Source organism: Aphidius gifuensis, linkage group LG5 (genome assembly GCF_014905175.1).
Source record: "Aphidius gifuensis isolate YNYX2018 linkage group LG5, ASM1490517v1, whole genome shotgun sequence".
In the NCBI taxonomy this organism is placed as follows: domain Eukaryota; kingdom Metazoa; phylum Arthropoda; class Insecta; order Hymenoptera; family Braconidae; genus Aphidius; species Aphidius gifuensis.
The window spans coordinates 4,497,876-4,521,836 of NC_057792.1; the positions used below are offsets into that span (position 1 = coordinate 4,497,876).

Consider the following 23,961-nt stretch of genomic DNA (forward strand, 5'->3'; position numbering starts at 1 on the left):
AAAAGAGCATGCGCCGAATTTTGTCTAATTAATTAATAAATTATTATTTTTTTCACATGTCAATTGAATATATCTCTATTATAATTAATTTGTTAATTAATAAAACTAATAGTCGTTATTTATTTATTTATTTTTTTATTGTATAATAAATTATTGCGCATGTACTATGATTTTTCTCACTCTCTCTTTCCAAAAAACCATCCTAAAATTATAACTATAAAAAAAAAAAAACCCTAGAAGTCATATTTTTTCTATTTTAAAACAAATGATGTTAATAAAAGGCTAATTAACAATTTGTTATTTTATTATTATATTATTCAACAATGCAAAATCTTATTAATGCAAAAACTTTTCCCCACCTAATTTAACGTTCATCCATGTTTAGGCGGGATAACATCAAAGAGAAAAAGAGAGAACAGCATTACTCAAAGAGAGAAAAAGAGAGAGAGTAAAACATCTCGTCAAGCAGATGTTTTAATGTCATCCACTGATCATGTCGTCACGATTTTAGTTAAATTGTTTAGCATAATTCATAAAATAAAGTCAATTTAATATACTAATTAATTTGATAATAATAAAAATATTAATCATGGAATTTTTAGAAAACCCAAATATTAAAAATCGATACAATAAGTACAAGTATAGACTAAAAAAATGGGAAAATGAATTTATGGAAAAGTATGGGAGGCCCCCAAGCAAGGTATGAAGCAACAGTTATTTATTTGTTTTTTTTTTCTTTAAATTTTGTAATTATTGTTGATCCAGGTGTACAATTAACTTATGTCATTGTTGTTTAATTAATTTAAGCTTTATTTATTCTTTATTTTTTAGGAAAAAAAAAATGGAATAATAATAAATTAATTTTGTATTCTATTTCAGAATGATTTTCATAAAGCAGATGCAGTTGTTAGATATGCTTATAATAAATACTGGAGTATTAAAACTCAGGCACTTGATGAATCACTTTGTGATATAACATTTGATGATGAAAGTCAAGCAAATGTATCAGCAAATATAACATTAAATGACATGGATACAACATCAGTTAATGAAGATGATAAAACATCAAAACTTGATGAATCAAAAATTGATAATGACAATAATTTAGAAACAAATACGAGCATGAATAATTCTCTTGATAAATCAATTAAAAATGTAGAAAATATTGCTCCAATAACAACACCAATAAAATCACCAGTAATTATTGATACAATAAATATTGATGGAGCATGGGGTGAACATTTAAATAAAGACAATCAAATATCAACAAATAAAAAATCACTATCAATAACAAGATCATCATCATTTCAATTGTCACAAAAAAAATTTAATTCTGGAAGTTTTATCAAGAGAAATCCTCGTAAAAGTTTATTAATGAATAGAACAAAAAGTAAAATTGATTTAAATTCATCATCAACATCTCAAAATGATATTAATAATACTGATAAAAATGATGAAGATTTTGATAAATCAATATTTGGTGATGGCATTAAAATAATTGAAAATGAAAAAATTAATTCTGGTCATTCAGTTAATACAATAAATCGTTTGTTAAATAATGAAAAGTCACTTATCTTGGATAGAAAAATTAATGCTGGTTGGCTTGATAGATGTGCTAAAGAAAATAATTTAGAGCCAATTGTTACAAACTCCAAGAGGCTATCTGCTACAAGTGATTCTGGTATTGACACAATGGATTCACCTCCAGATTTTCAAAAATTAACAACTGAAAATAAAATTGTTAATCCAATAATATCAGATGATGATGAAGATTATGTTTGTAACAGTGATTCTGATGAAGAGCACAGAAAAAAAAGAACAAGAAATTGGAGAAAAACAATGTCTGATAATATTTTAAATAAATCAAAAAAAATATGTACTGGATTGTCTTCAACAAATTCACAAAATTATAATTCTCCAGTAACAGCTTTAATTCAAAAACCAATTACTCAAATTCAAGATAATAATCAAACTATTGAAAAAAAATTAATAGCAATAAATAAAATTGATGAAACAAAAAAAATTGAAGAGAAAATAATTATTGAAAATGAAAAACCTACAAGTTCTAGACCATCACGTTCAACAGAGGATAAAATAATTGATGAAAAATTAACAACAATTGATTGTAAAAAAACAAATGAAGAAAAAATAATTATTGAAAATGAATATGACTATAATGAAGAAGAAGAAAAAGATGAAGAAGAAGAAGAAGAAAAACCTAAAAGAAAATCAACAAGTACAAGAACAACACGTTCAACTAAGAGTAAAGTTATTGCTAAAAAAAAATCACCAACAGTTCGTAAAACAACAACAAGAAAAACAACAAGATCAACTAGAAAAAAAATTGAATTACCAAAAGATGATGATAATGATGATGATGACGAAGCATCTGATAAAGATCATGGTGAAATTGATAAAATTAAAATAACATCAAATGGTCCTGAATTACCAATTTATGGAATTGAATCATTTGATGTTGTACCACGTTTTTCAATTCCAACAGATACAAATGGAGATCTTGTTTCTGAATTTTCAAAAACAATTGATAATAATGATACATTAACTTTTAAAAAACCAATTGAAAAAAAAAAATTAAGTACAATGAGTGATAAAGAAAAACTTGAAGCTAAAATTGCATCTGGTAAAATTAATGATAATTTTGTTAGAATCAACTTGAAGAAAAAAATATATTCAAGAGGAAAAAAATCCTTTAATTTTTCTAGGTAAGTTAATAATTAAATTTAATATTTTAATACTATATTTAAATTAATAATAAAATTCTTATTTATCTTTTTTTTTTTTCAATTTTAGATATAAAAAAAATCAATGGAAACATAAAAAGCTAGATTTAGCATCAAGTGAAAGTGCTTTAGATTTAGCAGATCTTGCTGAAAAAAATTCATGTTTTAAATGTGGTGAAAGTGGTCATGTATCACGTCGTTGTCCATCAATGAAAAGTGATGAATTAATGCCTCTGGATGAGGATGATTCATCAGATTTTTTAACACTAGAAGAAGCTGAATTACAAGCAAATAAAGAATCAACAAATAAAAATAATGAAACAGAAATATTGCCAAAAAATCATGATAATTGTGATGAGCATGATTTTGAATTTAATGATGATGATTTTGATGAAGAATTAGAAGAAGAAAATAGTGAAAAAAAAATAGTTGGTCATAAAATTCCAGCAGATTTATTAGCAAAACTTTTACCACCAATAAATGGTGCAATTGAGCCATTATATTCTGCCGAAGATGATGGAAAAATAATTGATACACCAAAGGAAGTATTTGATACACTTAAAATGTTTGGACATGAAAAATTTCGACCAGGACAAGAAAAAGCAATAATGAGAATATTATCTGGTCAATCAACACTAGTTACACTATCAACTGGTTCTGGTAAATCATTGTGTTATCAATTACCAGCATATTTATATGCAAAAAGATCACATTGTATTACACTTGTTGTATCACCATTAGTATCACTTATGGATGATCAAGTAACTGGTGTACCAAATTTCCTACGTGCTGCAGCATTACATACTGGTCAAACATCAAAAGTACGTGAAAAAATAATTGAAACAATTAAAAATGGTGAGCTAGATATATTACTTGTTTCACCAGAAGCAATTGTTGCTGGTGAAAAATCAAGTGGTTTTGGTGCTTTATTACGACAATTACCACCAATTGCATTTGTATGTATTGACGAGGCACATTGTATATCACAATGGTCACATAATTTTAGACCATCATATTTAATAATATGTCGTGTATTAATTGAAAAAATGGGTGTTAAAACAATTCTTGGTTTAACAGCAACAGCAACAAATAGTACAGCAACAAGTATTGTTGAACATATACAAATTCATGATGGTTTATCTGGTGTTATTGCTGATATACCAATGCCAAATAATTTAATTTTAAGTGTATTAAAAGATGATCAAAAAGATCATGCACTTGTTGATTTATTAAAAAGTGAAAGATTTAAAAATTATAATTCAATTATTGTTTATTGTACAAGACGTGAAGAATGTATGAGAATTGCTGGTTATTTACGTATTTCATTACAAAATACAATTGATATTAATAAACCAAAACCAAAAGCAAAAGTATCACAAATATGTGAAGCATATCATGCTGGTATGGCAGCTGGACGTCGTAAAGTTATACAAAAATCATTTATGAAAGGTGATATTAAAATTGTTGTTGCAACTGTTGCATTTGGTATGGGTATTAATAAATCAGATATACGTTCAGTAATACATTATAATATGCCACCAAGTTTTGAAGATTATGTACAATCAGTTGGTCGAGCTGGTCGTGATAATTTACCAGCACATTGTCATTTATTTTTAAATCCAAAAGAAGATAGTGATAAATGGGAATTACGTCGACATATTTATGCAAATGGTGTTGATCGTCATTCAATTCGTCGTTTATTACAAAAAGTATTTGTACCATGTTCATGTAGAGAAAATTCATTAAATAAATCCAGTCGTTGTCCTGGTCATGAAGTTGCATTTTCAATTGATGAAACAGTTAAAACACTTGATGTTAGTGAAGAAACAATATCAACATTATTATGTTATTTAGAATTACATCCACGTAAATTAGTTACAATTTTATCATCAGTATATATTACAGCAAAAGTATCAAGTTATGCTGGTCCAAATGCATTAAAAATAGCAGCACAATCATCACCACCACTTGCAATGGCATTTGCTATGGATGCTAAAAAAGGTATAACACATGAAAATGATTCAATTATTGAATTTCCAGTTGTTGATATTGCTGCTGCTATTGGTTGGGATAGTGGTGTTGTTAAAAGTCATTTAAAAAATTTAGAATGGACAATTGTTAATGGTAAATCAAAACGTTCACCAATATCAGTTAGATATGAAACACTTGGTTTACGTGTAAGAGCACCTGGTGATTTAACTGATACTGAATTAGATGATGCACTTGAAACACTTTATCAACGTACACAATCACAACAAATTTCAGCTTTACATCAACTTGAAGCAATACATGCTGCATTAAATAAATTTAGTCATAAATCAATTAAAACATGTATGGAATTGAATGATGATACAATAGAAAAATCAGAAAATTTAAAGAAAATAATACGACAATATTTTCAATCAGATACACCATTATCAATTATTGATATTGAAGAAACTAAAAAATCAATACCCAATGAATCACAAATTATTGCTGATGTTAGAAGTTTAATTTGTAGTTATAGAGATAATAATTTTACTGGTAGAGCTATTGCTAGAATATTTCATGGTATTCAAAGTCCAAATTATTCAGCACTTACTTGGTGTAGATGTAGATATTGGAGAGCACATTTACAAACTGATTTTGATATTATTTGTCAAATTGCAACTAAAGAAATTCTTGCTATGCGTTGATAACACAATTATTATTCAATTTTTTTTTTTTTTTTGTAAATATATTTATACATATATATTTTATATTATTCTTCTAATTTTTTCTAATCATTAATTGTTGGTTGAACAATTATTTTTATCATCATCACTTATTATTGTTAGTGAATTAAATATTATTCAATATAAATTAATTAAATAAAATTAAATTAAACATGTTAAAATTATGATTTTTATTTTTTAAATTTTAAAAATATATTTATGGCTTATTTAAATTGACATCTACCCAGATACCTTTTAAATAAAAAATTTTAATTATGTTACTGCTCTTTTCATGTAATTACATTGACGTAAAAAACGATGAAGACGAACTTGTTGAATTTTTCCAACTTTATCCATACGTGTTGTTTCTTGACATCTTGCACAAAATTCTGATGTTATACCATGAAATGGTGAACGAAAATAAACATCTGAATTTTTAAGACTTTTATTTTTATGATGTGTCCAAGTATGAAATATTAATTCAAATATCATAAGTATTACTGCAAATAATTTTAAATAAATAATAACTGGTAAAAATAAAAATATTGGATTTATTTGACCAAAACATGTTCCTTCAGTAATTGGAGTTGTTTTTTTATATTTTTTTTTAGTCATTTTTTTTTTTTCTTTATATGATAATTCTCGTTTTATTTCTTTAGGTATCTAAAAACAAAAAGAAAAAACAAAAATTAATATCAAGTTTTTAATTTTTTTTTTGTTAAATTAAAATTTACCTGAAATTTTCGACGAGTTGTAACATTATTAATATTAATTTCTGGCTCACCAGTTTCAGCATTACTAATCTCTTCTGAATTTAAATTAAAAATAATAGATCTTTGTTGATCAATAAATTCAAATAAATTTTCTCCAGTTTCTCTGTCAATTAATACCATTTCGAATAATTTTTTTTGTTGACCTTGAATAGTATTTTTCAAGTATTTAATTATGATATATCAATATAGATTTTTGCTTTAGTATTTAATTGGATGGGTCATAGAGTTCACTTCCCGGATGTCACAAGACCCCTCAATACAACGAGTGTAAAGGTGTTATTTTAATAATCACAACTATAAATAACCACTAGATATTTAATTAGAAAATAATAATTAAATAAACCCACTTCAATTAAACATCAATCATTAAATATTTTTGATAATTTTTATCTCTTTTTTGTATTAAAAAAAAAAAAAATAGTAAAAAAAATATTTAATTATTTAATTACAAATAATTTATAAAATATTTTTGTCATTTTTTTTTATTCACTAGTCTATTTGTAATTAATATTGTTTTTGTTTTAGTATTTAGATTGTATTATAATTTATTTTTATTTTTTTTTAAGGATAAATAATGATAAGACATGTTTATAATGATAAAGTTAAATTGCGACTGAAGAAATTTATAAGACAATATCGTCATTAAAATTTTATGTGGAATAATTTTATTTGTAACGTATTTTATTGGTCAGTGTCAATCAATTTGAACCTATACCTGTTAACACAATACAATTGAAGATTTATTCATTAAAAAAAAAAAAATATTATTGGTTGATGTTTTATATTTTTTTTATATCAATCTTATATATCAGTATTGTTTATCTAGCATGTAAAGCAACAATGTTGATATATTTTTGTAATCATCATTTTATTTTTTTTTTAAACAGGAAACTGATAAGAGTTTTTTTTATTTTTAATATCATTAACTAAGTAACATCTGGACAAATGACTCTTAATTAATCTTATCAGTGTTCAACTTGTTTTTTAGATGCTAAAAGATTCTCTGATGAAAATGTAGATTTTTATTTAGTGCGTGGTGATTGAAGAAAAAGAAAATTGAATGATTATTTACATGATGATACGTTAACTCAATGAAGATTATGTATATCAATTCTAGAAACAAATAAATAATCACTCATTGCCTGAAAATTAAAATAAATTATTAAATTAATTATCAATAAATAAATATATTTATAAACTTACATTGATGAGTGCATATGATTTTCATATTTGAATACTGCTTTTGGAGAAAATCATTTAAATCTTCATCATCATCATCTTGATTATCGTTGACAATAATTTTTTTTTCCAATAATTCTTCTTGTGATTTTCTAGTGTATACACCATCCTTTATTCTTTTAATTATTTCTCTGTATTTTTCTAATGTAACACCTCTTTCTCCTCTGCATTTTACTTTTCTTTTAGGTCTATGGGTTTTTATATTTTTAACTAATTGATTGATCAACGGATTTGAATCTTTATTAACGTTTTGATTCATGATTATAACTAAATAACTAAATATTAATTATATAATAGTATTGCTTAAACAAATTATTGATTGTAATTAATTTCTGACAAGTGACATTATGAAACTGTCCACACTTTTGTTTATGTAAAAAAAAAAAAAAAACACGTGGTTTGACAAACCCTATCAATCTGCCATTTTTGATTCACTATATATAGGGTCCCAGTATTTAAAAAATATAGAAAAAAAAAGTTGAAAAATTTAAAGATATATTTTCACCGAGAGTTATAATGTAATATTTGAATTTAAAAAATTGAAATAAAATATATAATTGCGTTAATTTTTTACATATAAAAAAATATAAATAAATTTTTGAATTTAAAATAAAAAAATTTAACTTGTTTTAGAAATGTTTTATCATAAAAATTAACTAGTCCAAATTATGATATACTACGATGATATTAATAGATAAAAAAAAAAAAAAAAAAAACATATAAATGATATTTTTTTAGAAAAAAATTAAATTTATATTTTTTAGGAAAAGTACATCATAAAATCATATGATGATAATATAAAATACTTTGTCTTGTCATATATAAAAATTATCATATTTCAAATGAAGATAAAAAAAATTAAAAAAAAAATAAAAATGACAACACTATGCCCTGAAGCAATGGTTAGTAATTTGTTATTTATATATTTTTAAATTTTATCCTTATCGTTTCAGCTAGATGATTCATAATATAAAATAAACCTTCTTGATTTTATATTAGTTTTTTAAAAATCATTTCTTTCCTCGACGTTCATAGATACACCCGGTAGTCCATTGTATTTCATCATATTTCGTAATAATAAAAAAAAAAAAAAGTTATTTATATAAACTATAGACTATTTTTTAAATTTAAATTCAGTTTTTTTCATTACAATGTGTAATAAAATGGAAAAAAAAAAAATTAAAAAACAAAGATTAACACAAGAAAATAAAGAAAAAATAATTGAAAAATTAAATATGGGCATTGAGGGATATCGTATTGCAAATGAATTTAATGTTTCAGCTGGTACAATATCAAGAATAAAAATGAAACATCCAAATTGTGATGAATTAATTAAAAAAATGACAAAAAAAGCTAAAAGATTAACAATTAGTGAAAAAGTTGAAATTATAAAACGTTTAAATGCTGGTGAACAAACTGTTGATTTAAGTTCTGAATTTTGTGTATCAACAACAACAATATCATATATCAGAAAAAATCATCTGTCAATTATTAAAAAAGCCAATGCAGTTAGTCATTGTAATATTGAATCAATTGATTTAGGTAATTATCAAAGAAAAAACAATCAATCTATTAATACAAATTTTTATTAATTATATTAATTAAATTATTTAGGTGAAAATAGAGAACACATGTTACCAAAAAAACGTATACTAACTGAGGATGAAAAAAATGGAATACTTGAACTTTTAAATGCTGGAGAACCAGGTTTTAAAATTGCTGATACTATTGGTGTATCACGTTGTACTGTTTATAAAATGAAGAAATTTCAATCGTCAATTTTACTCAATAAAAATGGCTTTAATAATACCAATTTGGCCAACAAAAAACAAGGTAAATATACCAATTTTTAAATTAAAAAAAAAACAATTATTAATTTTAAATAATAATCATTTAATTAACAGATGATAAAATTTCAAAAAAGAGAATACTAACTGATGAACAACGAGATGAAATAATTCGTCGTTTAAATAATGGTGAAAATGGTGTTAAAATTGCTGCTGAAGTTGGAGTATCACCCTCAACTGTTACAAGAATTAAAAAAATTCTACCAGATTTAATGATCAAGTCAAATGCTTCAATTCAAAATGAATTACAACCAACAGAGTCAATAATACGAAGTGAGTTATTTTTTCATTTTTATAACAAACAATATAATGATTAACAATTTTTAAATTAAATTTTAGAATCAGATATGGAAAAATTATTACCAAAAAAAAGAATTTTAACAACTTTTAAAAGAGAAAATCAAATTCAATGTTTGAGGGATAGAATAAAGAAAAGTTTACGACCAATAATGGCTAAAAAATCAACAATTTTACGTGCTAAATCTTCACGTGCCAAAACAATTAAACAAAGTAGGTATAGAAATAAAAAATAAAACAATATAAAACACTTGTAATAAAAACTCTATATAAAAAAAAATGTATATTGTTTTTGATTTAAACAGATAGTAAGAGTACAAAAAAAATATCAAAAATACAAAAACCAAGATTAACAATTGAAGAACATGATGGAATACTAAAAAAATTACAAATTGGAACTAAAAGTAATATTATAGCTGATGAATATGGACGTGCACGTAGTACAATATCAAGAATTAAAAAAAAAAATACAATTAATAATATAAAAAAATATAATAATGATACAAAGATAATAAGAAATAATAAAATGAGATTAACAAGTGATGAAAAATTAAAAATAATTGAACGTTTAAATAATGGAGATAAAAATAAATTATTAGCTCAAGATTTTGGTGTAACTTCATCATCAATATCATATCTTAAACGAATTAATCAAAATTTAATTAAAAAAAATCTATTATAATATTATAATTTAATGTATTTGAAAAAAAAAAAAAAATTAAATAGCAATAATTTTTTGATTTAAACAATTGATTGATAACTTTAAAAAAAAAAATTTTTTTTTCAATGAAATTTAAAAGATTTATTAATTTTTTACTAAATTGTGAATAAAATTGTGAATGTTTTTCTTTTTTCTTTTTTTTTCTGTTAATAAAGTTATGAATAAATTATAATTAAATATAAAAATCTAATCTTTTTGAGGGTTTTTTTTTTTTTTTTTTTTGTATTTTGATAATTGTCAATCATTGTTCTGATTTAATCGCATGACCAGTAAAAGTTATGTGAAAAAAATATGATTCATTATACAAATTATCATAGATTATTTAATTATCATTGTCACCAGCTACATGCTGAGTCATTCAGCTTAATAAATTTAATTTTTTTCCTTCCTCATATATTAGAGGAAATAAAAAAAAAAATAAAAGAAGAAAATTTTGTTAAAGAGTAAGATTTAAAATAATTAAAATAAAAATATCTTTACCTGTAATTTATTTTAATGAATTCAAATACTAATGAAAAATCAGGCAACCAAATGATCATGCTTTTTGCACGTTATCTAGCTTGCACGATCTGGATTTAAATGTTTCGATTGCGCTTATAGCAGCACGTACTGATCAGTTGCGACGAAAAATATTTAAAAAACTATATAGAACATAATTCACTTTGCCACTATCATTTGCTGTGATAAAATATTTCTAAGTTTATAAATTATAATTCACTATGCCACTATCATTTACTTTGATAAGACATTTACGTCACGTTTTCACTGTATCACTATAAAATCTTGAAATATCTTAAGAATATTAAAACCCTGAAAATATTATAATCCCGAAAACATAAAATTCTGAAATATCTTGAATATCTTTGGAAAAGTGCATTTAATATCAAATAAAAAAACCTTACATACTAACATACATCGCGATTAGAAAAGGGTAATAATTTATCTATTATAAATTATCACGATAGATAATAATATAAATCCTAATCACCCCCGTCTACTCTGTTTGAGGAAGACAGGGTCGATCCATTTTGACTTTCACACTACTGCCATTTAATTTGGCATAAAAATTGAATATATTTATTAGAAAAAAATATGTCAAAATGAATCTAAACAACAAATCAAATAATACATATATAGTTTGGAACGACAAGAAGCTTCAAAAAAATATAGCATACATTTTTTTGTAACTTCAAGGATATTAAAGCACTTTTCCGGGATAGGTTAATAATTACAACTAGTCATTTTCGATCTAGAGGAACTTACCTTATGACAGCAAACTGCAAAATCCTCAAAAACGACTCTCAGCTAATCCATGTAGAAGTTGTCGTCAAGGTAAACTCTAATAGTCCAATTAAATCTGGTATATCCTCTCAGCGAATCCATGTAGATGATGATCCCAAAAACAGCAACAGGCAGTTGATGAGTACTCAATCGTTATATCACTATCACTCACTATCACTTTTTTAAACCAAACTCACTATACCCACTGATTTAACACACTTTTTAGCATGACTCGGCATGCACCACGTTTAAAAATAATAACAGCCCCATGTCATTGAATTTATGATCTCTATCTCTCCCCGTAAAACACTTTTATCCCTCTCTCCCTGTTAAACACTAATTTATTCTGGTGCGAATATATATAAAAAAAAAAAAAAAATGTGTCTAGTTTTCCCGACATTACCTAGGATCTCTTGCATAATTAACATATACTTTTTATCGTAATTTTTAGAAAATAGTAATTACTAGAAAATAGATTCCCTCCTACCAATACCTATCTGTTGATATTTTGAAAATTTATGACTCGAATAAAATATAAATCATATTTTTAAAAATTATAACACTTTATATTATTAAATGTATTTAATGTATTTAAAAAAAAAAAAAAATTGACAGACTTGTTAGTATTAACCAGGATGCACCACGTGGAGGTCATGTCTGTCCTAGCATCCCATTTATTATTAATTTTTTAACGATTGATTTATCATGCACAAAAATGCATCATATATAAAAGATTTATTGTTTCGATTAATTTTAAATTTAGCTGCTGTTTTTCATGTTGATAAGATAGATTGTTAACATGCCCAAGTCCAGAGCCTGGTGCAAAAATAGCAGCTTCAAAAATATTCGTTAAAATAATCATCATAAAAGCATAAAAGTTTGTAAATAAAGTAAATTGTTTAAGTAAAAATATTAAAATGATAAAAATTCCAAAAGATACTTATATGGAAACATTGTCAGGTTTAATAAATGATGATGATAAATTGGTAAATGATTAAATTCTAAAAATAATAAATAATAATTGAGTAAAACTCAAGTATTTGACATTTATTTGATTGTATTTTTAGGTTACATACAAATGGCTGAGTAAAGAACTTGAAATTCATGTGAATATTGCAAAAGAAATATTAGCAGATTATTGGGAGACCCATAAAAATGATGGAATAACAGCAACATATATGCTAATTGGTAAAACAAGTGATGGTGGTATGAGAGTTGAAGTTGTCAAAGATGTTGACCTTGAAAAATCCATTGAAAAATATGATAGTATTGTATCAAAGCATATTTATAGTTTACAAAAAAATTTAACAGATATTGAATTATTAGCTGGTGAAGGTAAAGGTGATGCTAAATTTGGAGCAATTAAATGCAAAGAAAGTATTATACTTAGTGATGAAGAGCTATTTAAAAGAAGATGGGGAATAAATATTCAATTTCAAACACGTTATGGTAAACCAAATGATACTAAACCTGAAGAAAATAAAAAAGTAGAACAAATAAAAGTTGATGATAAAGATAAAAATAAAGATGATGATAAAATAAAAAATAAAAATGATGATAAAATTGAAAATAAAGATAATAAAGATGAAAAGGTTGATGTAACTGAAACAAAGGATAAAGTTGAAGCTAAAAAAGTATCACCACCAACAAAATCAAAAGGTGGTGATAAAAAAGTTGGTCAAAAAAAACCAATTCAATCAACAAAAACTGGTTTTGCTAATCTTTTTGGTAAAGTATCAAATCAAAAGAAAACACCACCAGTAAAAAATGAAGAAAAAACTGATGAAAAACCTTCAACATCTGATGAATCTAATGCTAAAAAATTATTCGATAAAAAAACAAATAAAAATGATACATCATGTTCATTAAATTCAGATAAAGATAGTAAAAAATCATCACCAGAAAAACAAAAAGAAGAAATTAAAATATCTTCAAAAGATAATCTTGATTTATGTGCTAATGTTGATTTTGATTCACCAATGGAAATTGATGAACCATCTTCATCAAAGAAAGATACAAAAAGTACTAAAATTACTAGTAATGGAAAAAAAACAATACAAAAAACAAAATCAGAAAGAGGAAAAAAACGTGAAAGAAGTCAAGATACCAGTGATAGTAGTAAAAAACGTAAACGTATTGTTGTACTTGAATCAAGTGATGAATCAGATACAGAAGCACAAAGTCCAAATTTATTTGAAAGCTCAGAATTAGAAGAAACTGTAACACCACCAAAAGAAAGATCACCATCACCACCAGCTGTTCAAGTTATTGCTGGTAAACGAAAAGTAAGAAAAACAATTGATGAAAAATACATGGATGAAGATGGTTATTTAGTAACTAAAAAAGTTCAAGTTATGGAAAGTGCATCTGAAGATGATGAACCAGTTCCTGTACCAGTTAAACCAGCAACAAAAAAAGTTTTACCACCATCAAAAACTACAGCCAAGACAAAGAAACCTGGCAACAAACAAACAACATTAACAAGTTTTTTTACAAAAAAATAATTAATCCATTGATATAATTTAATTTTTTTTCTTCTCCTTTATATAATTGAACATTTGAATTGCTATTATTTTGTTTTTTTTTTTTAGTTACGTATAAAACAAGCTGTTATCTTGAAAGGCAACAGCAACTTGATTTACATTTCCATGATATTATTTCATTTATTTTTTTTAATCATTCATGATCATGTTATATAAAGAGTTTTATTTTTTTTTAAATTGAAAAAAAAAAATAAAAGACAATAAAATTTATTTAATTTAATATACATTGAGTTTATTTATTATTAAAAATCTTATTTTTCAAATTAAAAATTCATTGTTGATACTTAAAATTTACGTCTTGTAATTAAATCTGGTTTCCATTTAACAGGATGTGTTTCTTCAGTCTAAAACAAATAAAAATACAACAAACATTAGTATATATATTCAAAGAAAAAATTATTATTAAATTTTTTAAAATATAAAAAACTTACAGCAGTATCATCTTCTTTCCATATTTTAACTGTTTTATCAGCCTCAGTTGTAATCATACGTGTGCCAGACATATCAAATGTAATACTAAATATTCCAGCTTCACTGTCCATTGAACCAGGTTGTACAGGTGCTTGAAGACGTTGAAAATTATAACCAGTTCTCCAATCCCATAAATGCATTGTACCATTATCAGCACCAGATACTAATACACCTTGTGAATTTACACCCATACAATTTATAACAGCATTATGTCCAGATAAATTTTGTATAAATTTACCATCTGGACATTTCCATTCTTTAATATTATCAGCAGATGCTGATGCAAACATATATAATTCAGGATGAAATACAACTGATCTAACACTTTTTTTATGATTTGTTAATGTTGCACGTGATTTACCAGATGCTAAATCCCATAATCTAATTGTTTGATCATGACTACCAGTTACAATTTGTGGTTCAGATGATTGACAAATAATACTAGCAACTGTATTTGTATGTCCAACAAGTGTATGTACATTTGCTTTTGTTCTCATATCCCATACTCTTGCTGTTGCATCTCTACCAGCAGTTAACAATACATCAATTGTTGGATGTAATGCCATTGTATAAACAGCTGATAAATGTCCATGATAATGACGTATAACTTTATTATATTCTAAATCCCAACATTTTACTTGTTTATCTTCACCACAAGAAAATAAATATGGATGTCTATGTGAAAATGCAAGACCACGTACTGTACTAATATGTCCAGTTAATGATACTTTTAATATACCAGTTGCTAAATCCCAAATTTTTATAATTCTATCAGCTGAACCAGTACCAAACCATTGATTTCCTGGTTCAACAGCAGCACAACGTACCCAACCTAAATGTCCACTAAGAACTTTATCTAGTTTCCATGGTGCATGCCATTTTGGTTTAACCATTGTTGGTATTTTTTTTTGTGGTAATACCATTGCATTTGATGATGATGAACCATTCATTATTGTTGAATTTATTATACCATTATTATTACTATTATTATTTGTTAATGCAACAATATTATTGTCATTACCTTCAAGTGTATCATTATTTGTTGTTGTTGTATCTTGTTTATCATTTGTATTTAATTTTTTATTCATTTCATTTTTACGTACACGTTCTAATATTGGTCTGTATAAATCTTTTGATTTTATTGATTTTTTAGATCTATCTAATTCAATATTTGTTGGTGGTAATTGTCCTTGATCATTTAAAAATGCATCATGAGTTCTTTTTAACGATCTAAATACTAATGTATGAACACTGTGTCGTTGTACATCCATTTTTGTGATGATTTTTATACAATTTATTAAATAACTAATTTAATATATTAAAAAAATTTATTCTTGATGTGTATGTTTTATTAATTATTATAAAATATTTTTTTAGGTTACAACAAATGTGTATTGACGCAATGCAACGTATAAACAACAAGTCAACTGCAGTCAACTGAAGTCAACAATGAACAAACGCAAACAAACGTTTAATCAAGGCAGGTATACCAACTGTTTTTTTTTTCAAAAAAAAAAAAAAAGCGAGACCTCTAGACTCCATAATGATAACTATATATTTTTTACACACACCACTTTATGTTACACACATATGTAAATATTGTTCATACATAATACATATATGTAATCGAAGGGAGGGTCAATAAATTTGGCCGCTCTCTCTCTCTCTATGATAGTACATACATAAAAAAAAATAAAATAGTGTTAATCACACTATTGTCCAAAAAGTTTTCACTATTATATAACTAATTTTATAAATTACATTGACTCTAGGTCAAGCCTACACTTGAGGATTAATCAAATCCATAAATAGCCAATATTTATTTTTAAAATGTATTAACAAAGTGTAACAAAGTGTAACAAAGGTGTTTTATTCAATAATAATAATAATATTAATACATTAATAGCAACTGTAAGTACTTTTTATTTGTTTAAAAAATATATATCAAATTGTTTAACTAATATTAAAATTATTTTTTAGATAAATTTTTTCGTTTTTTCTCTTTAATATGGATTATCAATTTAGTGATAATATGGATTATCAAAGTGAACCTGGACCACCAATTAATTATAATTTGCAGTATTATATTTCAATGGATGGACCAACACAAAATTGGCTAAATAATTTAGATCGTATTTGGGCATCATGTAAATTAATAACTTGATATTTTTTTATATATAAAATAATACACAAAAATTAATTTGGTATATTGCTTTTTTTCTTTTTTAGGGAAAAAAAGTCCAGCTGTTACTGAAACATTATTTACATATTTTGACACAGCACCAAATCCTTATGAGAGTGCTTTAAGAATTCTTGCAAATACATCTGATTTTAATAATATTAAAACAAGTGCATCACTTGCTCTAACAGTTGTTGAAGATTTTCAAAAATGGCTTTTAAATCATAAAGAAAAACATCGTCAATGTCTGGTCCCAAAATTAAAAGAAGTAGCATTTAAAATTGTTATGAAACAAAGAAGTTTTCAACTATTTAAACTTGTAACACAAGCATATGAATTTGAAGCTGATAAAGAAATGTTTATTCCATATTTAGAAAAAATGATTGATGAAAATAAATTTAAAGATGCTTGTCAATATGCATCAGCACTTCATTTAGAAACACATTTTTGTGATCCAGAAATATTAATATTACCATTAATATTACAAAATAAAAATTCAATTGCTGAAGAATTTCTTGGTAATTCACGTCAAGTACAACATTCATTATTGACATATCTTGATAATTTATTAGCTCCATCAGTTGTTATGCAAGAAGTACTTGATCGTTATATAGACAAACGTAATATTCCAGATGTTAAAATGTCAACATGTCAAATAAGACCAATGATGAAATTATTATCACGTCTTGTTAAAAAATTTGATTTTTCACCTGATATATGTCCAAATCATAATCGTAAACGTGGTGAAGGTGCATTACAATTTTTAGTAAGAAAACATTTTTGTGATGGTAGTTTAAGTAAAGAATGTTGGAGAGAAATGGCACGTGAAGCTGTTGGTACTGATCCATTATTACATTGTGAAATGATTAATCAAATTGCTCTTCATGATCCAAATGAAGCACTTTATTGGGCAAATATATTTAATGTACCAAAAACAAAATGGCCATGGTCAGTTACAAATATAAATTCTGATATTAAAAATACAGAAGAAAATTGGGATGATGATAATAATATACAAAATAATAATATTAATAATACCAATGATAATATTATTTATCATAGTTTAAAATTACCACGTGAATCAATAATACTTATTGATAATCAACAAACATTTATAAAATTTATTAATCAAGGATTAATTGATGTTACAATTGTTGGTATTGATGCTGAATGGAAACCATGTTTTGGTGTTAAAAAAACTGAACTTGCATTAATACAAATAGCAACAAATAATTATATTTATATTATTGATGTTACAACATTAGGATCACATAATTCACATTTATGGAAACAATTAAGTTTAACATTATTTGAAAATAAAAATATTATTAAACTTGGTTTTGGTTTAAATCATGATATATCAATGATTAAAGATAGTCTTCCAGCATTAACAGATGTTAAATTTAATGGACAAGGATTTTTAGATTTACATCATCTTTGGCGTAAGCTAGATAAAGATTGGGTATTTAAATTTCCATATAATGGTGATACAAATTTTTCATCTGAAAGTTTAAGTAAAATGGTTGAAATATGTTTGGGTAATAGATTAAATAAAACTGATCAATTTTCAAATTGGGAAAGAAGACCATTACGTGAAGGACAAATTATATATGCTGCATTAGATGCATATTGTTTGTTAGAAGTATATAATGTACTATTAAATTTATGTGAAAAACGTAATTTACCATTTTATGAATTATGCATGGAGCTACAACATATACCACATCCATCACCTAAAAAATCAATTAAAAAAATTGATAAAAAACAAACAACAACAACAACATCATCAACAGTGAAATTAATAAAAGATGATACAAAAATTCCAGCTCATTTATGGCGTGTTGTTTGTGATTATGAATTAGATTCATTAATAAATTATTTAAGAATGTGTGGAGTTGATTGTTCAAGTATAAAATTGGATAATATTACAAATAAAACAGCTCAAGATTTAATAAATGAAGGAAGATTAATAATAACTAAAAAAATTTATGATAAATTTATTGATTTTAATAATAGCTATTATCAGCTAAAAAGTAATAATATAACTGATCAATTGAAAGAAATTTTAACACATTTTAATGTTAAAGTTTGTGAAGAAAATATATTATGTAGATGTAATATATGCAATCAAAATAGTTTTCAACAAGTTACCAGTAATATTATGTGGGAATTTTATCAAAAATTTATCAATGATAATAAATTACAAAACTCAACAGCAGCAGCAACATCATCATCATTGGTCAATAATTGGCATGATAATAAATACTACACAGCTGATACATCATCATCAACAACAACATGTGATTATTGGAAATCATCAATGCCATTAATTAATTCACGTAATAAACGTACTTGGTTTTTATCAACAGATCAACAACAATTAAAAATGCCAATTACAAAATATGGCAAAAGAATACAATTTGAAATTATTAAAAATAATAATATATTTCAATCAGTATCACAATTTTATGTATGTGATAATTGTGGTAATATTTATTGGGATGGTCAACAATCAGAATCAGTTATTAATTCTGTTCTTGAAAATTTTATTGTTAAAAATAAAACAGGATCAGACAATTTTATGTGTTCTAATTTTTCTGGCTAAAGAAAAAAAGCTGCACTAAACAATTGTCCAGTTATTCTTTTTTTTTAAATTATTTTTTTCTAAGCCAGTTTAAGGGTTATTAATGTTTTATAACAATAATTTAGTCAAGAAGTTTGAAAAAATGACCGTTTTATTTTTTATTATAAAAAGACAAAACTCTCCTTTTTTTTTTATTTTTTTCATGCTTTTAAAAACAACAGTTTGTTTATCAATAAACAAAAAAAAAAAAAAAAAGATATTCAATTGGTCAAATTTTCATTCTTCTGAGTGATTTTTTCAGTGATAATAATTATCTCGTTTTAGGTATTTAATTATATTTAAATAAAATATATCGGGTAGTAACAGTATTTAACATTAGACTATCGCAAATAATTATGAAGCGAATTAAAAAAAAAATTATCATACTAATTATCATAGTATTCTAATAAATGAGTTATTGATACATTCAATTAAATTGATGTTGTCAATTATGTATATCTCATCAACATCTAGTGTCGTACGCTTAGGGCGATGTCAATAATTTTGACAGCCCAAACTAAACTATAGTACAACATACATTCTTTTTTTTTTTTTGTTTTTTTCATGTTACTATTATTATATTTCTTTGTTGCTCGAAATGAGTAGATAGATATATATCTAAATAAATATTTTTAGTTGGAAGATTTTTCTACGCATTATTATATTTATAATAAGTTATTGCGATCAAATGTAACAAACTTCCTCAAATGTTATATAAATATTAATCAATGTGATTCCTATTTAAAAATATCATTCTTATTTTTTCTTTAGTTTAATATAATAATCTAATATATATTTATCATAAATATTTTGTATTAAAACAAAATAAATACATGGTTGTTCTTGTTTTTTATAAATGATGATAATATATTAAATGTATTCTCTGTATTCTTACTTAATTTTGTTCAAAAATAAAAATATCATTTGAAAAAATTTGCACAATATATATATGATTTATTTAAATATTATCTATTTAATGTTTTAATTTTTGACTGTACAAAAACAAAAAAAAGATAAAAACTTATATAATTACAAAGTATTTATGAGTTAGATGATGATGATGATGATGGATCTGATGTTGTTTCAACTGATACAGCAACAGGTACATCAATATCAATAAAATCAACCTTCTTTTTTTGTCCAAATGGTGGTGGACCAATCATTGCTTCAACTTCTTCATACGTAAGTGTTTCTTGTTTTAAAAGTGCTTCAGCAATCTAAAAAAAAATAAATAAATAATAATAACAATTATTTTTTATAATAAAATTAAAATAACAAAATAAATTATTACCATTTCTAATTTATCCAAATTATCATTGAGAATTTTTTCAGTTCTTCTATATGCAGCACCTACAATTTGTCTTACTTCAGCATCCATGATATTTTTTAATTTTTTACTAAATGGTTTTTTTTGTGATAAACTTGTTTCTTCTTCAGTAAATGATAATAAACCAACTTCTTTACTCATACCAAATTGTCTTACTAATGCATATGCAATTTTAGTAACTCTATCTAAATCACTTTGTGCACCAGTTGTGCATCTTTTAAATATAATATTTTCAGCAGCTCTACCACCAAGTGCTGTACACATTGTTTCAATTAATAATTCTTTACTATAATTTTTACGTTCAGTTGGTGTATATTGTGCAAAACCTAATGCACCTCTTGTTCTTGGTTTTATTGTAACTTTAAGTAATGCATCAGTTTCTTCTAATAACCAAGCAACAAGTGCATGACCAGCTTCATGATATGCAACAATTTTTTTTTCAGTTGGTGATACACCATGATCTTTTTTTTCTGGTCCACATAATACTCTATCAATAGCATAACTTAAATCATTACTATCAACTGATTTTTTAACAAATCTAGCAGCATGAAGTGCAGCTTCATTACATATATTTGCAATATCAGCACCACTAAAACCAGGTGTTAATTGTGCTAATCTTGGTGAATAATTTTCTGGTTTTTTATCTAATATTATTGATTTTAAATGACGTTCAAATATTTCTTTTCTTTCTTGTAATGTTGGTAAATCAATTAAAATATGTCTATCAAATCTACCAGGACGTAATAAAGCTTTATCTAATACTTCAGCACGATTTGTTGATGCAATAACAATAACACCATCTTTTGATGCCATACCATCCATTTCAACAAGTAATTGATTTAATGTTTGTTCTGATTCACTTGTACCACGACTTGATGTTGCATCTGAACTAGAACCAGAACCAGATCTTTTTTTTCCAATAGCATCAATTTCATCAATATATAATATACTTGGTGAACGTTTACGACATTCTGCAAATAAATTTCTTACTCTTGCTGCTCCAAGACCACCAATCATTTCAATAAATTCTGATCCATTCATTGATAAAAATGGTACATTTGCTTCAGTTGCAACAGCTTTTGCTAACATTGTTTTACCACAACCAGGTGGACCTAATAATAATGCACCTTTTGGTACTTTTGCACCAAGTGTTTTATAATGTTCTGGACGTTTTAAATAATCAACAACTTCCATAACTTCAATTTTAGCTTCTTTAAGACCAGCAACATCAGAAAATTTAACACCTCTACTACCACCAGTTAATGGATCAACTAATGTATATTTTGCACGTGTCATACTACCAAATAAATCTTTTGGTAAAAATTTTGATGTACCTTTATTTTTTATCATCATAAATAATAAATAACCAACTGCTGCAATCATAAAACCAATTTCAAACATACCAGTACCTCTATCATAAACAATTGGTACACCATGACCTTCTTTAACACCAAGTGAATGTTCAGCTTCACGTAATTTTTCTTCTAATTTTGTAGCATCAGCAACAATCATATGATACACACGCATTTTTGTTTTATTACCTTTTACAACAGCACCCTCATAAAGTACAACTGTTACCCAATCCATTTCTGGTTTAACAATTATTTCTTGTACTTCACCTTTTGCTAACATTTGATGAACAAATTCATTCCAAGATATAAATGGTGTTACTGTTTCTCCTGTATCACTACCACCAAGTCTTCTTAATGGATACACAAATAAACCATAAATAAATGCTGTTAGTAAAAAAAGTTTTATAACAGCAGCTCGTTGATCATTTGCATTTTGTCGTTGATCTTGATCTGGATCTTTTGGTCCTTTTTCAGATGAAGATTTTGATTTATCATCATTATTTCTAGCTGATGATGATGTTGAAAAACTTCGCTCAAAAATTCTATTATTTAATTTATTGTTCATTAAAAATAATGAACATAATGATGGATATTTTTGTTGAATATGAAAAATTGTCTGAAAGAAAAATCGTTTAAAATTACAAATACAATAATTAGAAAATTAATTAATCATCTTTTAAATTACTTACTTGATAAGAATAATTATTAAGTAATCTTGAATTACTTGGTTTACTCCAAAATTTTAAAATTTTATCACTCAATATTTTTTCATCTTTAATATTACGATAAATTGATGAATTCAACAATTGCCTTGGCAAAAATAAATGCCGGCTAGTTGTATATTTTGATATATTTTGCATTATTGTTTTTGTTTTATTTAATTTTTTTTATATACATTTATATTAAAATGTCAATTATTTATCAACAAAACAATTACTGGACACACAATTCTAGGTTATATCTAATGTTTATATAAACACCTTTACAAATCAATCAATTTAACTTCAATTGAATATAGAATTTAATTTAAATACTTTATATAATTTTATGCTTATTAAAATTTGATGATTTAATTAACAACAAATATTACATGAAACATTGCAGTACTTGCTGCAATGATTTTGTTTTTTTTTTTTCTACTACGTGATAGTTTTTTTTTTTTTTTGTTTTTTTTTTCATTACGAATGGAAGATGGCAGAATAATCAACAATATCAACAGTCGGTAATGTAAACTTGTAAATTTAAATTTACATCGACACTATTAAAACTTCCGGCGAATTTAAATGTCGAAAAAACCTGGACACTTTTTTTTTCTATCAGGAACAAAATCATTGATAAAATTATGTATGACATTTTAATTTAAAATTTTCAAATTTCTATAACGCTCACAATCATTTCAGAATGATTGACCAATTTATTTTAATACCGCTTAAATTAAAACGTGAAAAAATAAACGTAATTATAGATTTTAAAAATTCACACTGCTGTTTCATGACAACAGCTCTATTCTTATACAAAAAATGAAAAAAATAAAAGTAGTATTATAAATAAAAAAAAAAAAAGTGACAAGAAAAATAAAAGCGGAAGGCCGTGAATATATATTTTTACCTGTACAATGTTATTTTATCTCACTGACAGGAGTTTTTTTTTTTTTTTTTATATATATACAACAAAACTTCAGAGCCCAACTTATGCGCACATGGGAATATACAAGTTTTAAGACGATGTTTTGATAGCGTCGGGGTACGTCAACCAGGGCTTCCTACCTAATGGATTGCCTCATAAAGTGCACGCCATTCATGTTATCGAAAAAAATAAAAAAAACAGTTATACATTTTTTATACTCATCAAATATTTTTAACGAAGAAAAAATA

At 25.0% G+C, this 23,961-nt stretch overlaps 7 protein-coding genes across 7 annotated transcripts; 3 read left to right on the forward strand and 4 right to left on the reverse strand.

Annotated features, from left to right (window-relative positions):
• Positions 1-175: 175 nt before the first annotated feature.
• Positions 176-5,418, forward strand: LOC122857024 (ATP-dependent DNA helicase Q4). Its single transcript, XM_044158993.1, has 3 exons — positions 176-700; positions 880-2,723; positions 2,812-5,418. The coding sequence occupies exons 1-3, from the start codon at positions 590-592 to the stop codon at positions 5,414-5,416; spliced, it is 4,560 nt and encodes a 1,519-aa protein (XP_044014928.1). The 5' UTR covers positions 176-589; the 3' UTR covers positions 5,417-5,418.
• A 218-nt stretch (positions 5,419-5,636) lies between these two features.
• LOC122857026 lies at positions 5,637-6,823 on the reverse strand. The gene is made up of 2 exons (XM_044158995.1): positions 6,169-6,823; positions 5,637-6,097 (listed from the first exon to the last, which is right to left on the reverse strand). Exons 1-2 carry the CDS (start codon positions 6,325-6,327, stop codon positions 5,708-5,710), a joined length of 549 nt encoding a protein of 182 aa, XP_044014930.1. The 5' UTR covers positions 6,328-6,823; the 3' UTR covers positions 5,637-5,707.
• Positions 6,824-6,986: 163 nt separating this feature from the next.
• On the reverse strand, positions 6,987-7,796 carry LOC122857027. The gene is made up of 2 exons (XM_044158996.1): positions 7,411-7,796; positions 6,987-7,349 (listed from the first exon to the last, which is right to left on the reverse strand). Exons 1-2 carry the CDS (start codon positions 7,703-7,705, stop codon positions 7,339-7,341), a joined length of 306 nt encoding a protein of 101 aa, XP_044014931.1. The 5' UTR covers positions 7,706-7,796; the 3' UTR covers positions 6,987-7,338.
• Positions 7,797-12,447: 4,651 nt separating this feature from the next.
• Positions 12,448-14,194, forward strand: LOC122857028 (DNA polymerase delta subunit 3). Its single transcript, XM_044158998.1, has 2 exons — positions 12,448-12,578; positions 12,660-14,194. The coding sequence occupies exons 1-2, from the start codon at positions 12,510-12,512 to the stop codon at positions 14,094-14,096; spliced, it is 1,506 nt and encodes a 501-aa protein (XP_044014933.1). The 5' UTR covers positions 12,448-12,509; the 3' UTR covers positions 14,097-14,194.
• Positions 14,195-14,303: 109 nt separating this feature from the next.
• Positions 14,304-16,053, reverse strand: LOC122857029 (pleiotropic regulator 1). The gene is made up of 2 exons (XM_044158999.1): positions 14,567-16,053; positions 14,304-14,479 (listed from the first exon to the last, which is right to left on the reverse strand). The coding sequence occupies exons 1-2, from the start codon at positions 15,875-15,877 to the stop codon at positions 14,420-14,422; spliced, it is 1,371 nt and encodes a 456-aa protein (XP_044014934.1). The 5' UTR covers positions 15,878-16,053; the 3' UTR covers positions 14,304-14,419.
• A 106-nt stretch (positions 16,054-16,159) lies between these two features.
• Positions 16,160-20,097, forward strand: LOC122857030 (exonuclease mut-7 homolog). The gene is made up of 3 exons (XM_044159000.1): positions 16,160-16,517; positions 16,587-16,753; positions 16,836-20,097. Exons 2-3 carry the CDS (start codon positions 16,615-16,617, stop codon positions 19,388-19,390), a joined length of 2,694 nt encoding a protein of 897 aa, XP_044014935.1. The 5' UTR covers positions 16,160-16,517; positions 16,587-16,614; the 3' UTR covers positions 19,391-20,097.
• On the reverse strand, positions 19,360-22,697 carry LOC122857031 (paraplegin). The gene is made up of 2 exons (XM_044159001.1): positions 20,700-22,697; positions 19,360-20,625 (listed from the first exon to the last, which is right to left on the reverse strand). The coding sequence occupies exons 1-2, from the start codon at positions 22,650-22,652 to the stop codon at positions 20,449-20,451; spliced, it is 2,130 nt and encodes a 709-aa protein (XP_044014936.1). The 5' UTR covers positions 22,653-22,697; the 3' UTR covers positions 19,360-20,448.
• Positions 22,698-23,961: the final 1,264 nt, after the last annotated feature.

What these genes read in the sequence shown, in the direction of transcription:
- LOC122857024 (XM_044158993.1), top strand. Translation starts at nt 590, where the DNA reads ATGGAATTTTTAGAAAACCCAAATATTAAAAATCGATACAATAAGTAC. An exon ending in ATGGGAGGCCCCCAAGCAAG is followed by an intron (nt 701 to 879) that starts GTATGAAGCAAC and finishes ATTCTATTTCAG; the next exon opens with AATGATTTTCATAAAGCAGA. An exon ending in AAATCCTTTAATTTTTCTAG is followed by an intron (nt 2,724 to 2,811) that starts GTAAGTTAATAA and finishes TTTCAATTTTAG; the next exon opens with ATATAAAAAAAATCAATGGA.
- LOC122857026 (XM_044158995.1), bottom strand. Translation starts at nt 6,327, where the DNA reads ATGGTATTAATTGACAGAGAAACTGGAGAAAATTTATTTGAATTTATT. An exon ending in CAACTCGTCGAAAATTTCAG is followed by an intron (nt 6,098 to 6,168) that starts GTAAATTTTAAT and finishes TTTTGTTTTTAG; the next exon opens with ATACCTAAAGAAATAAAACG.
- LOC122857027 (XM_044158996.1), bottom strand. Translation starts at nt 7,705, where the DNA reads ATGAATCAAAACGTTAATAAAGATTCAAATCCGTTGATCAATCAATTA.
- LOC122857028 (XM_044158998.1), top strand. Translation starts at nt 12,510, where the DNA reads ATGATAAAAATTCCAAAAGATACTTATATGGAAACATTGTCAGGTTTA. An exon ending in TAAATGATGATGATAAATTG is followed by an intron (nt 12,579 to 12,659) that starts GTAAATGATTAA and finishes TTGTATTTTTAG; the next exon opens with GTTACATACAAATGGCTGAG.
- LOC122857029 (XM_044158999.1), bottom strand. Translation starts at nt 15,877, where the DNA reads ATGGATGTACAACGACACAGTGTTCATACATTAGTATTTAGATCGTTA. An exon ending in GGAAAGAAGATGATACTGCT is followed by an intron (nt 14,480 to 14,566) that starts GTAAGTTTTTTA and finishes TATTTGTTTTAG; the next exon opens with ACTGAAGAAACACATCCTGT.
- LOC122857030 (XM_044159000.1), top strand. Translation starts at nt 16,615, where the DNA reads ATGGATTATCAATTTAGTGATAATATGGATTATCAAAGTGAACCTGGA. An exon ending in AGATCGTATTTGGGCATCAT is followed by an intron (nt 16,754 to 16,835) that starts GTAAATTAATAA and finishes TTTCTTTTTTAG; the next exon opens with GGAAAAAAAGTCCAGCTGTT.
- LOC122857031 (XM_044159001.1), bottom strand. Translation starts at nt 22,652, where the DNA reads ATGAACAATAAATTAAATAATAGAATTTTTGAGCGAAGTTTTTCAACA. An exon ending in ATTTGGATAAATTAGAAATG is followed by an intron (nt 20,626 to 20,699) that starts GTAATAATTTAT and finishes ATTTTTTTTTAG; the next exon opens with ATTGCTGAAGCACTTTTAAA.